Raw genomic sequence first — 15,192 nt, 5'->3', positions numbered from 1 at the left:
GTGGAATGGGCCTGCTCCAAAAACATAAACCTGGTCACTCATCTGGAAAATGTAGGTCAGATCCAGCATCCGAAGCAAGTTTTGTAGTGTCCTTTCCTTAATGCATCATCCATGCAAGTTTGGTCCAGGTAGGGCTTATAGTTCCTTGGGAATAGACCTGCTCCAAAAACTTTAACCTGGTCACTCATCTGGAAAATGTAGGTCAGATCCAGCATCCGAAGCAAGTCTGTTAGTGCACATCCCTAGATGCATCATCCATGCAAGTTTGGTCCAGGTAGGGCTTATAGTTCTTTGGGAATAGACCTGCTCCAAAAACTTTAACCTGGTCACTCATCTGGAAATTGTAGGTCAGATCCAGCATCCGAAGCAAGTCTGGTAGTGTACATCCCTAGATGCATCATCCATGCAAGTTTGGTCTGGGTAGGGCTTATAATTCCTTGGGAATGAATCTGCTCCAAAAACTTTAACCTGTGTTGAGTCACGTTTTGTCCGCCGTCACATTATGTCCGCCGTCACGAAATGTCCGCCATTTTTCCAGAAAAATCGTCACGTTATGTCCGCCGTCACGAAATGTCCGCCTCTTTTTCGGAAAAATTGCCACACTATGTCCGCCGCCACGAAATGTCCGCCTCTTTTTCGGAAAAATCGTCACACTATGTCCGCCGCCACGAAATGACCGCCTTTCTCCCAAAAAAATAGAAATATTAGGTCCGCCGCCAAGAAATGTCCGCCTTTTCTCCCTAAAAAATCGTCAAACTATTTCCGCCGCCACGAAGTGTCCGCCGATCATCCAAAATTGTAACGTTATGTCCGCCCCTACAAAATGTCCGTCCAAGATTGAAAATAGTGTTTTATTTTTTCTTTTCGGTGTTTAATATATGTATCTCTAACCAAACGTCTAATAATGTATGTCATCAGAAATATCCACCAAGAAAAATTAATAGCAATGGTCTGTTCTTTGCTACAAATGATTTCATTGAACTACATTGTTTCGGTCAATTAATGGAGATATGTTTCATTTCTCTTGATTGTTTACGGTTTTGAGAATTTAATGGCATGGTGTCAGAAAAATTTAAGCCTTACCCTTTGTTTTGTTGCCAGTTTTTAATTGTAATAACAAAGAAAACATATTGTGAACGGCAGGAGGCGGTGGGTTATTTGATATTAAAAGTTTAAAGTAGCCTTGGTGCTCTGCGGAGTTTAAAAAATAAATTTAAAGTATTTTACATTGGCCGGGAATATTTATATATTTAGTGTTCAAAAGCTTAGCAAAATTGCAATATAAACTAGAGGCACTGTGAGCAATGAGCTCACTAAATGATACCCCCGCCTCCCATATGAATATAATGGCAGTGTCCATGTTTTGCTCTGGAAAATCAAAAAATAAACGTCAGATCAAAAAGTAAAATAGGAGGTACACAATGGCAATATGTAATTAAAATCTGTTAAAGTTTCATTAAATTTCCTTCAGTGGTATGAGAGGAGTTGCGGATAAGAGATGGGTACCCCAAAGCGTAACACACGGAGAGACGGACGGACGGAAATACCGATTTCTATATACCCTCCCACTTTTCAAGCGGGAGTATAATTAAAATTAAAATTGAGTAAATAATCGTGTCAATGTTGTATCTGACCGAATCCTGATTGACGAATTTTGAAGCGCAGAGAATATAAGAATTTTCGTTATATGTAAAATTTTAATTTCTCACAAATACGAAATTTATGCTGCAGCAGACAAGGATAAAGCATTTTTTATAGTGTGCCAAAATAAAGAGAAATGCAACTTTGCGGATCTGGATGGAATTGGGGGGGGGGGGGGGGGTCAAAACCCCCCTTGAGATATGTCTGAGAGAGAGAAAGAGATTCAAAATATTTGTTGTGCTTTAACTAAGTACCGGTAATTGTCTCGCAAAGGCTACTTTGAATTTATGTATGAAAAAAATCGGTTGTTCAAATAAAATACGCGCCTGCAATATTGCGTGCACTGTTTTAATGTGTAGATTTTTATATATATTTTATTAATAACAGATCAAGTAATGTCAGTTTGTTGCCTCATAACATGAACATTGTGGTTTGTCGCTTGAGTCTAACTAAAAGGTTTTGTGTAGATATAACGAAATATGACGAGTTTAAACAGAAGTTCGAGCAACTAACACTTGTGCCGAAATGTCCGGGAATTATGAAAAACTAAGTTATGCTTGTGTATTATATGCTTTATGTGTATTTTTATATAAGAGTACGTATTTCCTTTTCATTTACCGAGAAGTTCGGTAAAATAAAAGGGTAAATACGTTAAGTGCGACATTTCTACGTCTGTATTCATTGGTATCTTTTCGAATAATTTAATGGCCCTTAAAAGGGCCGTTTATTGTCAACACCTAGGAGCGACTCTTGATGGTCTTGCTTATTGAAAGCAAGAAGAGGACTGTTCCCGCCTCGTTGAAGTGGATCTCATCGGGAAGGTAATGTCTGGGAAATTTGACATCTATTCTGATGTAGGTTCGGCCAAGGATTTTCTTCATCTTATTGTTAACAGTTCTACGCCTTGCATCAAACTCCTCACGCTGCAAAGTAAATCGAAATTTTCCTCTAGAAACAATCTCTGAGAAGAAAATCTCGGGTTGTCTGCAGCTGGGACTCAAGACTTTAATTTGGTCGAAAAGGCTCGTCAGACAGTCAATGACTGTTGACGCCTCGGCTCCACTGGAAATGCCGTTTCCCCCTAAGCACACTACAACGATGTCCGGGTTGTACCTCAACATCTTGGAGATGATATTTGGACAAGGCTGAGAAGCTGTCATCCCACCAACTCCAAACCACCCGACTTCAAATGGCATGACAAAGTCTGTAAAGCTTGAAGCTCGCTTCACGTAGGAGGAACCGAATATGGCGACTCTCATGGTGGCTATAAAATAAAATCACAAATTTCACAGTTATAACAAACTCGAGGCAAATTATGTAATTAAATAATGATTACCTTTTTTGTCATCTATGATTAAAAAGCAGTTATCAAATTTAAAAAATTGCTATTATATATGATCTTAAAAAATGAACTTTTTGAAGTTATACTAATTTTGCTTTGAAATCAATTACCGTGTCGATCATAAATGGCTAATTGGTTATTAATTATGCCTAAAACAACCTCAACATGAAGTACGCTGGGAGTTCAAAATAACTGTTAAACTATATCATCATTACTGCTACTCCTAATTTAAATTTTGTTCGTACATCAATAAGACGATTAAATCTCATTATCGCTTCATACACGAATTCGTAATCGATGACGCAGAAACTGAGTCCTATATTTACATATATAGATTAATTACAATGTTGTCAAAGAAAGTTGGAAATCTATTTAATTCAGTTTGTTATCGAAAATTAAATACAATAGGACTTTCAAAAATTCCCGTGCGTGTAGATTTGAAAGACACAGCCCTCAGTAATGTGTCTTTAAGATAATAAAGTGTGGAGAAAACCTACCCAAATAACAATAAACCTTTTTTAAGTGATCAGGGAATACATCTCACATGCATGTCCATGTTTAAGGTGCAGACAAATTGGAGGTACATTGTAGCGATATATGTATTCTACGAAGAGGATACGAATAGGAATAATAATTTAACCCCCCCCCCCCCCCCCCAGCCCAATAAAAATGTTTTTAAAAACCGTAACGACAGCCACTACAAATGTATATCGTCTGATGAAACACGACGAATTATCATCACGTTGAGTTTCAAACAATACATAATAGATTGGATTTAATAAATGGTTTCAAACAAAGTTATCAATGTCTTGATTGTAGGGAATTCAGAGAGACAAATAGTTCGCTGTCTTGATAAATATAGCGTGTCCCAATATCAATAATTATCAGTAATTACAGAACTTGCAAAACGTCCATAGTTTGAAATGAAACTGGATTTTTTTTCATGATTTAAACATATTAAAAACATTCAGTGTACCTAAAAATAATACGAGCTTCAATATTAAACAACTTAAAATTAATGTTCATAGCATTTTGTTTGGAAAGGGGAGAAGTCTTGCTGAAAACAAATGTAAATTTTTACTTCGTTATGCAAGACCAAAAACAGCACTGCTTATCCGTGTTTGATCCCGAGATCAAAACGAATGAATAAAAAATAATAATATTACACGCACATTTCTAGAATATTTCTGACAATTTAATTTTGTGGAGGCTTTCAAAGTGTCCAGCCTTGTTTTTCAATCTAGATTTTTTAAAATTGTTGTGCATCGATCATATACCAAGTTTTTTAAAGTTAATACCAGTTAATATTGAATAAAAATCACGTGACTATTGTTAGTAGAGAAATATTGAAATAAGGGTTGTCGGAAGACTTATATATTATATTCTAGGAGAGTTCTGCCAGTAAAACTGTTGCCCAACTCTTGCCACGTGGAGGCATCTCCTGTTAAGAGTCTTTTTTTTTTTTTTTTTTAATAAATAAATATATTATAATCTATTTAAATAAATAAATAAATAGATATTTTTTTGTTTACATTTAACCTAGATTTGCGCGAATGTGGCTCCAACTGGAAACCAGCTCATAAGGAGACAGGTCGTACCACATTTTCCCTAATGATGTGTTTGGCGCGAATGGTGGCTCCAACTGGAAGCCTGATCAGAGAAAAAAGGCCATACCACCATATACTGACAGTGTTTGAAAATTAATAAATTAATAAGCACGATATTGAACGCGTATATACTAGGATATTTTTCACGTTTTATCCGTTACTTTTTAAATTTAAAATCGACAATATAATACCATCCGGCGATTGCTGTTGCCAGTATCTCGATGTAACCATTAATCCACCGGGAAGAAATCGGTCGCAATATATTCCGTAATTCCATCATTACTCCACTACCCGAACCCGATACACGGCCTAACTGACGAACAGACCAGTTGTGCCTTACGCCCTCTGCGAATACTGACCTACCTTCCAATAAAAACATGACATTTTCATTTAAGTATACTTTAGGACACAATTTATGAAGGGTGCCTAGCAAATGCTTGAAGTGTGTTGAAACCCTTATTAAAGTCAAAAACATGTTAAAATTTTTGTATATTACAAAGGATAAAATATGACGCTGAATGAAGTAAGGTAAATCAGTGAATTGCTTTTGGTTTACATTTTCTGTTTCCGGAAAAATTTGCTTACGAGCCCTGACATAATCACTTGGTGTAAACTTTTTAGGGGGTCGCACGTTAGACCTTAATCGGACAGGTGATAATACTGGTGGCTGTTTGTCTAAATTTGAATCGTTTATCCTATCTGTAATTGGAGATAAAGAAGGTGGAGATAAATAAAATGATGAGTTAAGACTTGGGGGAAATAACCTGTCTTTCTCTGTGGAGCTCAGATTGTTTGTGTCGGAGATTGCTGTTGGGGAAAAGCGTTGCAAAGTCGGCGTTTCCAATGCTGGCGGAACAGGAGAATCGATGTGGTCATTTGCAGTCTGAAATAATTCGTTGTCAGGAAAAGAAGCCGAAGGCCCAATGTTTACATGGCTGACCGGAGGAGATAACGAACTGTCGTTGGTGGATAGGTGTAGGTGGAGAATCGAATCACTAGAATAATCTGTTAGTTGAGGTTCAAGTTGAACTTCCTGTAACGAATAGTGAGAAAAATCATTACTGTGAACATTGTTATTATCTGTGTTGTTTTGGTTTGAGTTGAGATCCCTGTTTGGAATACACACTGTATTAACATTATGAAAATTAACTTCATTAATACAAATATCTGCCTGCGTGCCCGGTATTGGTTCTAACCTTATAAAATGAAACTCGAACTCATGGCCTAAATAAATATGTAAAAGGTTTTCCCTATTTTGACGATCAAAAGGCAAAATGTACCGTAAGTCTGACTGGGAGCTCGACACAATACCTACTGCGATATTAAATGCGTTCGCGATGGCTGTGATGCAGATGGGTCGCCCCATTCGGTACCCAGTATGCCCTCTAAATAGGTATCCCAGTCTAAATTAGGTACAAAGTGTGAAAAGCGGTCGCCTGCCGGTGTTTCAGGGTTCTCGGAGAGCCAGTTTACCACGATATCTCTAATATCTTGCTGATTAAGGTCGATTTGTAAATAATTAGAGAGCGATTCTGCAATCGAATGAAATAGACAGCTACCGTCTTTAGGAATATCCCCAACGGGAATTAAATTTCGTTCAAGCGCATTTCGAACCAAATCGTCATGGGCTGTATCGGTTCTCGAGAGGCTCGGTCCTTTAAGTTGGTTTACTAAATTATCAGAAAGATAGAAATCCGATATATGCGGGAAATTATGGGAAGGCAGTGAACAGTGAACTTTACTTTCGCGGCAACAAAATTTATTTAATTTGTGTACACAGTTTGGATCCGATTTTCGGGAGCATTTCTCATTGTTACACTCGCACAACGGATCAAGCCTTAATCGATGACGTTTTTGTCTTTTTAACAGTTCTTCGGAACGTGAAATTGCTGCTATGTTTTGTACATTTCTCCAACGCGACACCCCACTGGAAAACCTGATTTTGTAAGAGAACGCGTTGTGTTTTGTGCAAATGATTTTTCCCCTTTCGAACCGCGGCCTAGCTTTATTGTAATTTTTCCGAGTTTGGGATTTTACGAACACTTCGTCGCCCACACTATAGACACTAACTTGATGTTTTTTTGAAATGGTGCTTTATCATGGTTTTTTCGCGTTTTTTCGATGCCACTAGGGCTGCCTTGCGAATGGCGGACTGCTTTTTCAACTCTTTCGAAACATTATTTGAAACGGTTGGTCCAAGACGAGTAGACTTACGCACACGATTAGATTCCCGTCCGTGATATACGTAAAATGGAGAAGCCTTTAAAGAGGAGTGATACTCCTCATTGCGCAACATCGCGTATTTTGATAAATCTCGAACCCAGTTCGAATCGCTTGTTTTTAGTAGGTCGTACTTAAGCTTTGATTTCCAGGATTTATGAGACGATTCAATTTTACCTTGACTTTGCGGGTAATACGGTCGGCTTTTGATAATTTGACAACCCAAAACCTCGGTCAACCGGGTTACCGAACCATGGAATTCGCGACCATTATCACATTGTATGATTTTCGGCGGTCCTTCGCTTTCATAAATGGACTCCAGCGCGTCTGCGATTTCCGTGCTTTCTTTCGAGTTGAGCGGGCGAAGCCATAAGTAACGACTGAAAACGTCTAGAACCGACAAAATATATTTGTACTCTACACCGTTATAAAATTCCGTGTGTCGCGACATATCAACTAAGTCAGTTTGGTGGCGTTCTTGTATCGAAGTTGCACGAATCGGTTTAAGAGGAGCAACGTTATCGAAAATGGGATTGACGGACTGCCTTTCGGGAAGAGATTTAAGAGAGGTTTGAACCTTCCGATGTGTTACGCCGCTGAATACAGATTTTAAGCGATGTCGAATTTTTCGTGAACCAGCGCCCTTACTTTCCTCGAATGCCTGTTTTGTCGCGGAACTAATTTCACTTAATCTTAAAACCATTTTACCATCAACCAAAACACGTTTTTCTTGAGCTCCGGTCAATGGGTTCAGGCAATTGGCAACAGACAAAGGATGAATCTTTCTCCAGCGACGAATCATCCTTGCCGCATTTTTTTCTTCTAGTGTTGCCTTTCTTTCGTTGACAGTCCTTGTTCCTGAGATGATGTGTGAAAAAATAATAAAATCTTCATGTTAACGGTTAAATGGTGATACTGAGTCTACTAGTACGAGGGTTGTCCAAAAAGTTCGCCGGACTGGGCTGTGTAGTTTATGTATATAAAATGTATGTTTAGATGACGCGCGTAAATTTTTGTGCATTCTTTTGAATTTTTAAAATTAAATAGATTATAATTACTTAAAGATTGATGCAAGCTTTTGGAAGTGCGTTGCGCCTTAAAACAAAATGTAGTGTGGGTCCTAGAACACGTGAAGAAGTCAAAATCTAAATGTTTGACGTAATTATGAATTGTGGTGCCATATTTCTGCCCCCTACATGCAAGATAAATTATGTTAACATGCAACATGATTATGTAGACATGCAACATATTTATGTCAACGTGTTAGTTAAATATGTTTACATGCAAGTTACTTATTTTATAAAAATATCAAAATATGGGTAAAGAATGAATCCTCTTAACACGGCAATCTCACCCCTTTTTAAATGCAGAATTTTACCTTTTTAATTAAAACATTGTTATCTCGTAGCTAAAGTCTTCAAGTATAGTGAGCGCACGACTGTTTCAATTTCTTTCGAGAATTAAAATGACAAGTATAACTCTTTACATTGACCCTTTTTACTACAACTTGAAACATCGATGCGCTCATATAAAAAATGGGCTTGCAAAATGGAGGGGGTGGCCTAAAGTCTATGAGAAATAGATGTAAACAACGTACTCCTGCTATTTTAATCAGATAAAAACCCAATTACAGTGCAAGGAAGTGAAAATTGAAAATGAAATTTATAAACTTCAATGTTTGATGGAAAGATTGAGACAAAAATATTTAGAAAATTTTTAAACTTTTTTTATTGTAAATTATTGGGGGGGCCAAATTAGGACGTTTAAACGATTCATTCTTTCCCTACTAACGCTTGTATCTGACAATTAATTGCAATATGCAACGTAATTATGTAGACATGCGACTTATTTATGTCAACATGCAAGATAATTATGTCAATATGCGACTTATTTATGTTAACTTACAAGAAAATGCTGTCAACATGGAAATTATTTATGTTACGTGTTGACATAAATAAGTTGCATGTCTAAATAATTAAGTTGCATGTCGACATATTTAATATAACCTGCAGTTGAACATAATTAACTCGCACGTCAACATAGTTATCTCGCATGTCATCATAATTTATTTTGTAGAAATATGCCACCATAAATAGAAATTAGCTTAACGTCAGACTACCCCGTGCGCTCAATCTCCGATCTTTAAAACCCCGATTTTTACAAAAATATTAAGTTTCATGAAAAAATGAAATCATTCTGACCTGGTTTTCATGAGAAATATTTTAATATACAATAAATGCATATAGAACTATTTATTTTCACAAAAACGTCATAGTCCACGAACTGTTTGGACAACCCTCCTATTTCATGGAAAAAAACATACATGTATTACTTCACACATTATAAATTATTTTGGTACTTTGGTCACATTAATTTTGTTATCTGGGTCGTTATAGGTCATATGAAACATAGACATGAATACATTGAGTAATGTATCACGCGGTAAAAATAAAATATATTTTCAGTAGTATTTTTCTCGTTATATAGAATGTTATTATATGAAATTTTATGACGTAGGCGTACGTTATCTCAGTTCTTTAACCAATTTCCATAAAGCATCGAAAAATCGGCTAATTTAAAACAACTTGCTATCAGAACACTTGTGAGTTATTTAAATATGATACACTTCTTCTAAGGAAGAAATCCTTCAAAATCACCTGTCAGTTTTGAATACTTTTAATATTCCACAGAGCCAAAATGAATTTGAACTACCTTATATATATTGGATTCCGAAACTTCATAAGAATCCTTACAAACAAAGATACATTGCAGGTTCCAGTAAATGTTCAACCAAGCCTCTTTCGTTACTTCTCACTAAAATATTGACAGTAGTGAAGGAAAAACTTCAAGAGTACTGTACAACTATATATTCAAGAAGTGGTGTAAATCAGATGTGGATACTTAAAAACTCTAAAGAACTTTTGGACAATTTGAAATCACAAGACTTTACAAAAATCAACAGCATAAAAACTTACGACTTTTCAACTTTATACACAACAATTCCGCACGACAAATTAAAATCCAGGCTTTTTGATATCATTGACAGCTGCTTCTTCAACAAAAATGGAACTCGTAAGTTTACTTACCTCGTCATTGGTCATTTGAAAAATTATTTTGTTAAAACAGATTCTGATTGTACACATAAGTACTCTGAAGTTGACATCAAGAAGATGCTTGAGTTTCTGATTGACAATATCTATGTGGTTTTTGGAGACCAGGTATTCCAACAATCTATTGGAATTCCCATGGGTACAATTGCGCTCCGTTATTAGCAGACTTATTTTTATATTCATATGAAGCAGAATTTATGCAAAATCTTTTGCGTGAAAAGAAAAAAACACTTGCTGTGGCCTTCAACTCGACATTTAGATATATCGACGACGTATTGTCAATTAATAATGATAATTTCCATTCCTACGTCGACACGATATATCCTGGTGAGCTTGAGATAAAAGATACCACAGAGTCCAACACATCTGCTTCATACTTGGATATTTTACTTGAAAAAGACACAAATGGTAATCTAACAACCAAGCTATATGATAAACGTGATGACTTTAACTTTTCTATCGTCAACTTCCCTTACTTATGCAGCAATATACCTTCATCACCTGCATACGGAGTATTTATATCTCAGTTGATTCGAACGTGACTCAACAACGGACTTTTCTATGCGGCGGACATAATCTGACGATTTTTTATTTCGGAAGAAAGGCGACTCTTCTTGTCGGCGGACAATATTGCGTTTTGTTTTAGCATGTTTAGAAGGTATTTTGTAGCGGGGGACATAATATTACGATTTATTTGGAAGAAAGGCGGACATTTTGTAGCGGCGGACATAGTGTGACGATTTTCTTGAAAAAGAGGCGGACATTTCGTGACGGCGGACATAGTGTGACGATTTTTCTGAAAAAGAGGCGGACATTTCGTGACGGCGGACACAACGTGACGATTTTTCTGAAAAAGAGGCGGACATTTCGTGACGGCGGACAAAACGTGACGGCGGACAAAACGTGACTCAACAGTATTCTTGCCTCTCATTGGTTGATTTCCAAAAAGGAACGCAAATAATTATGTATAATCCGGTTTGGTATGGGGACACCCCCCCCCCCCCTTGACGACCAGCTGAATCATCTGTATCCATGCAATCCCCTCATTCTCATTCCTCGGGATTCATGGGAAATTCCAGATTTAATAAATGTACCTTTAACTTCAAACAGTAGCTCAACCTTACCTTTTTTTGGCTCTACTGGTCAGAGACCAGAAGAGCTTATGCGATAGTTATGCTTCCAGCGTCCGTCCGTCTGTCTGTAAAAAATTTTTCAAAACGCTACTTCTCCTACAATTTTAGTTTGATGATCCCATCTCTGATGTTTCGGAGGTCCGTGTTTGCTCTGCCCTTATTTTGTATATTTGTTTAATGGACGTTGAGATTGAATACTGTTCGTTATTTCCATATCCTTCTTTGATTTCAGTATTAAGGTAATTCCACACTCCTATGATGTCATAGGTTTTTGCAAAAACTGTAATTAGTTTAAATTCACATGTTATAGAAAAATATCTCTTGGAAGAATGCTTTACAATAGGTGTAATGATAAATATTGTTTAGTTAAAGAATTCAAAAAATGCATATTTTCTATATTTAATCAATTATTCAATCTTTTAATAATGTTTACAAGGGCAATAACTCCTTCTAAGGTCTCTTCATTCAGGCATTTGCTTTTCTGTAAAATAGTTTACCTGATATTCACAATTCAAAAGTATCTTTTAAATAGGAAGTACTTAGGAACACTCAGCATCAGAATTATGCATATTAACCAGTTTTTACATGTTTTTCTCAATAATTTTAACAAAAAATGTACAATTTTTTGATGTTGACATACACTTCTGTTTATTTATGTTTTGCATCTTAAATAATATGGTGACCTATACATTTTTTGCAATAAATGGAAAGTTTAAAGTATATTGAATGAAAATATATGCAGTTTTTGTACTTTGAACCTATAAAATTGTGAGTGTGGAAATTCCTTAATTGGCACACAAGTAAACTACACTAAGATTCATAGAATAGTGCATCGGTTTTTGATTTCGATGAACGGTGTTGCAATGGTCACTAAAAATAGAATTTTCTGTGAAATTCCATAAAAACGCTACTCCTTCTACAGTTTTGGTCTGATTACAGTATAACTTGGTACACAAGTAGACTACACTAAGATACATATAGTAGTGCATCGGTATTTGATTTCGATGAACTGTGTTGCCATGGTTACAAAAAATAGAATTTTCTGTGAAATTCCTTTCAAACACTACTCCTTCTACAGTTTTGGTCTGATTTCAAAATAAGTTGGCATACAAGTAGACTACACAAAGATACATAAAATAGTGCAATGGTTTTTTATAAGTACAAACCAGTATAGCTACAGTCTCGAAAGAGACTTCTGATTGAAATTGATTTCGATGAACGGTGTTGCCATGGTTAGTAAACTTGGAACTTTGATTTTACTGTTTCTGTATTTTGCGCTCTGTGTACATCGGCAACTAACATTGTTGGTTTGAACTGGATTGCTAGAGGTTTCCACATATTATTAATCCAAAACAACATAACTTGCTCGTCACACCATGCATTTTGTTGAAATTGAACCACAACGCGACTGTCATACTTCACTTTTTCACTGAACGGAATTCGCTGGCCTGTTCCCCTGAATATAACAAGCGGCTTAATGCGTTTAACTCCGTCCGAGAAAATACAACATTGTAATGTTGCCTGTCTGTAATCAAGTCTGGATTATTTTGTTCTGCACCATACTTTAGTAGCACCAGTTGTTTCATATGTTTTCCCCTTATTTAGATCAAACGGGAGTGGAAATTGTTCCATGTTGGCAACTAATTTAAGGCTACCATTAGGGTCCGTGCAGTCTCTGCTTGCATTTTTTTGGATAAATTTATGGAAACTGTAGAAGGCTTCAATTTTAGCGTGTGGTGGATTTTGAGCTCCACAGGTTGGTGCTCGATACGATATATTGTGCCGTTTTTAGCTCTACTGGTCAGAGACCGGAAGAGCTAATGCGATGGTAATGCGTCCGTCCGTCTGTCTGTCTGTAAACAATTTTTCAAAATGCTACTCCTCCTACAGTTTTGGTCTGATTTCAATATAACTTGGCACACAAGTAGACTACACTAAGATACATAATTCTGTGTATCGGTTATTGATTTCGATGAATGGTGTTGCCGTGGTTACTAAAAATAGAATTTTCTGTGAAATTCTTTCTAAATGCTACTCCTCCTACAGTTTTGGTCTGATTTCAATATAACTTGGCACACAACTAGAATACATAATTCTGTGTATCGGTTTTTGATTCTGATGAACGGTGTAGCCGTTGTTACTAAAAAAACAAATTTCTGTGAAATTCTTTCAAAATGCTACTCCTCCTACAGTTTTTGTCTGATTTCAATATAACTTGGCACACCACTAGACTACACTAAGATACATAATTTTGTGTATCGGTTTTTGATTTCGATAAACGGTGTTGCTGTGGTTACTAAAAATAGAAATTTCTGTTAAATACCCTAAAAAAATGCTATTCCAAATAACAGATTTAGTCTGGTTATGATATAATGTGGCATGCAAGTAGACTTCACTAAGATACATAATTCTGTGTATCGGTTTTTTATTTCGATAAACGGTGATGCTGTGGTTACTAAAAATAGAAATTTCTGTTAAATACCCTCAAAAATCTACTCCAAATAACAGTTTTAGTCTGGTTATAATATAATGTGGCATGCAAGTAGACTACACTAAGAACATAAAAAGACTTAATCAAGGATCATAATTCTATTTATTGCTGTTGAAAAGTTTCAATTTCTAAAGTACTTTTCTCTTCTTTTGCTATAAGTACAAACCAGTAGAGCTTCAGTCTCAACAGAGACTTCTGGTTAGATTTACCTTCATGTACAATTAGTCCAGCATCTTCTGTTGATAATGCAATTATCTCTCTCGTACTTGTGGATCCAATCTGTTGAAGTCTCTCATGGTCTGAAAATTGATCAAGAATTTTATGACTTTGTAATGCATAAAAAACCATATTTCAGATTTATTTACAAAAAAGTTTTTAGATTTAAAATCAACATTTTTTGAAGGTATCACCTTCTCCACAAAATATTTATGATCCTTAATTTTTTTTATAATTGCCCAGCAAACAGAATTTTCCATTACTCTTTGCTAGGGATCATCAGTTTCACCTGTTGTTCATTACATATAATACTATCCAATTTCTTTATTTTCAGTTATAATGTTCTTCAACTAAAGATATGGTAAATTAAATTTACATTTGAAAAGCATTCTGACAGTTAGTGTGCATTAGCAACATTCACAAGTTTTATCTGGTTCGAAATAAATTTGAAAATGGATGGACGGAGACAGACAAAGTAATGGACCGCCAGATGCAAACAAGGTGGAAACCTGTAGTCCCCTTACATCTCCAGTCGAGCGCTCTACCAACTGAGCTATCCGTCCTCCAGTGATCAAATCGGGATTACCGCCAGATACTAGTAGTGAAAATTCAGTTCAAGGTCATTAATTATTCATACCTCTAGCAGATCGTATAGACTCTTCTTTTAATGCTTCTAGTACCGAATGTTCTGCCAGCTTTTGAATCTCATCTCCAACTTCCTCACATCTTCTTCTTAATGTTTTTACATTAACTGATGGTAAGTTTAAGGTTGTAAGGAAGTTGTTGACTTGGGTGGGTCCTATCCCAATATGATACATTGCTGAAGTATAAAACAGAAGTAACATAAATGATACTGTTTTAAATGGATTTCAACTAATTAATCATTCTGATTTTTACAATTTATTCATGCTTGCCATCCAATTTTTTTTAAATTCAAAAGATATTATTATTATAGAATTTTCTTTTAAAGTCATATACGCTATATGAACGCCGAATTTTGTGTGAAACAAAATGATAAATGATTTAAAGCACATGAAGTGTAATAAAAAATAATACTTTCCACAAAAATGTACTATAGATGTCGTTGTAATAACAAAACAATTAAACAATATCTAGGAATTCAGTATTCAGGCTTTTCATGAATATTGATAAAAGAAGTGCGTAAACAGAAGGCCTATATATAGTAACACATGTCCACGGGAAATCACAGACAACGAGGTATGTTGCATTTTGACAACAATTATTGATATATGGTTAATATGCATTATAATAGAAAATATGGATGGTACTAAAAGCACTAAAAAATGAGCACCATTAAATAAGACGCTTGTCATCCGTGTCAAAAGTGAGTGGTATTTCAAACGGCCTACCTTGTTTTCTTTACGCCACGTGTGTTTATAAATTTAAAGAAGCGACGGCGTCACTTGATGGG

General features: G+C 35.9%; 1 protein-coding gene across 1 annotated transcript; it reads right to left on the bottom strand.

Moving 5' to 3' along the window:
* Positions 1 to 4,740: 4,740 nt before the first annotated feature.
* On the bottom strand, positions 4,741 to 14,580 carry LOC134256801 (uncharacterized; the record flags this gene model as incomplete). The annotated part of the gene is made up of 4 exons (XM_062739463.1): positions 4,741 to 5,814; positions 7,519 to 7,668; positions 13,754 to 13,843; positions 14,398 to 14,580. Coding segments are annotated over 4 exons (1,490 nt in total), but the record flags the coding sequence as incomplete, so codon positions are not given.
* Positions 14,581 to 15,192: the final 612 nt, after the last annotated feature.

Source organism: Saccostrea cucullata, unplaced genomic scaffold, assembly GCF_032062105.1.
Source record: "Saccostrea cucullata isolate Sc308-1 unplaced genomic scaffold, CSIRO_AGI_Scuc_v1 ctg1836, whole genome shotgun sequence".
Lineage (NCBI taxonomy): Eukaryota > Metazoa > Mollusca > Bivalvia > Ostreida > Ostreidae > Saccostrea > Saccostrea cuccullata.
This window is presented reverse-complemented; position numbering and strand designations above follow the sequence as displayed.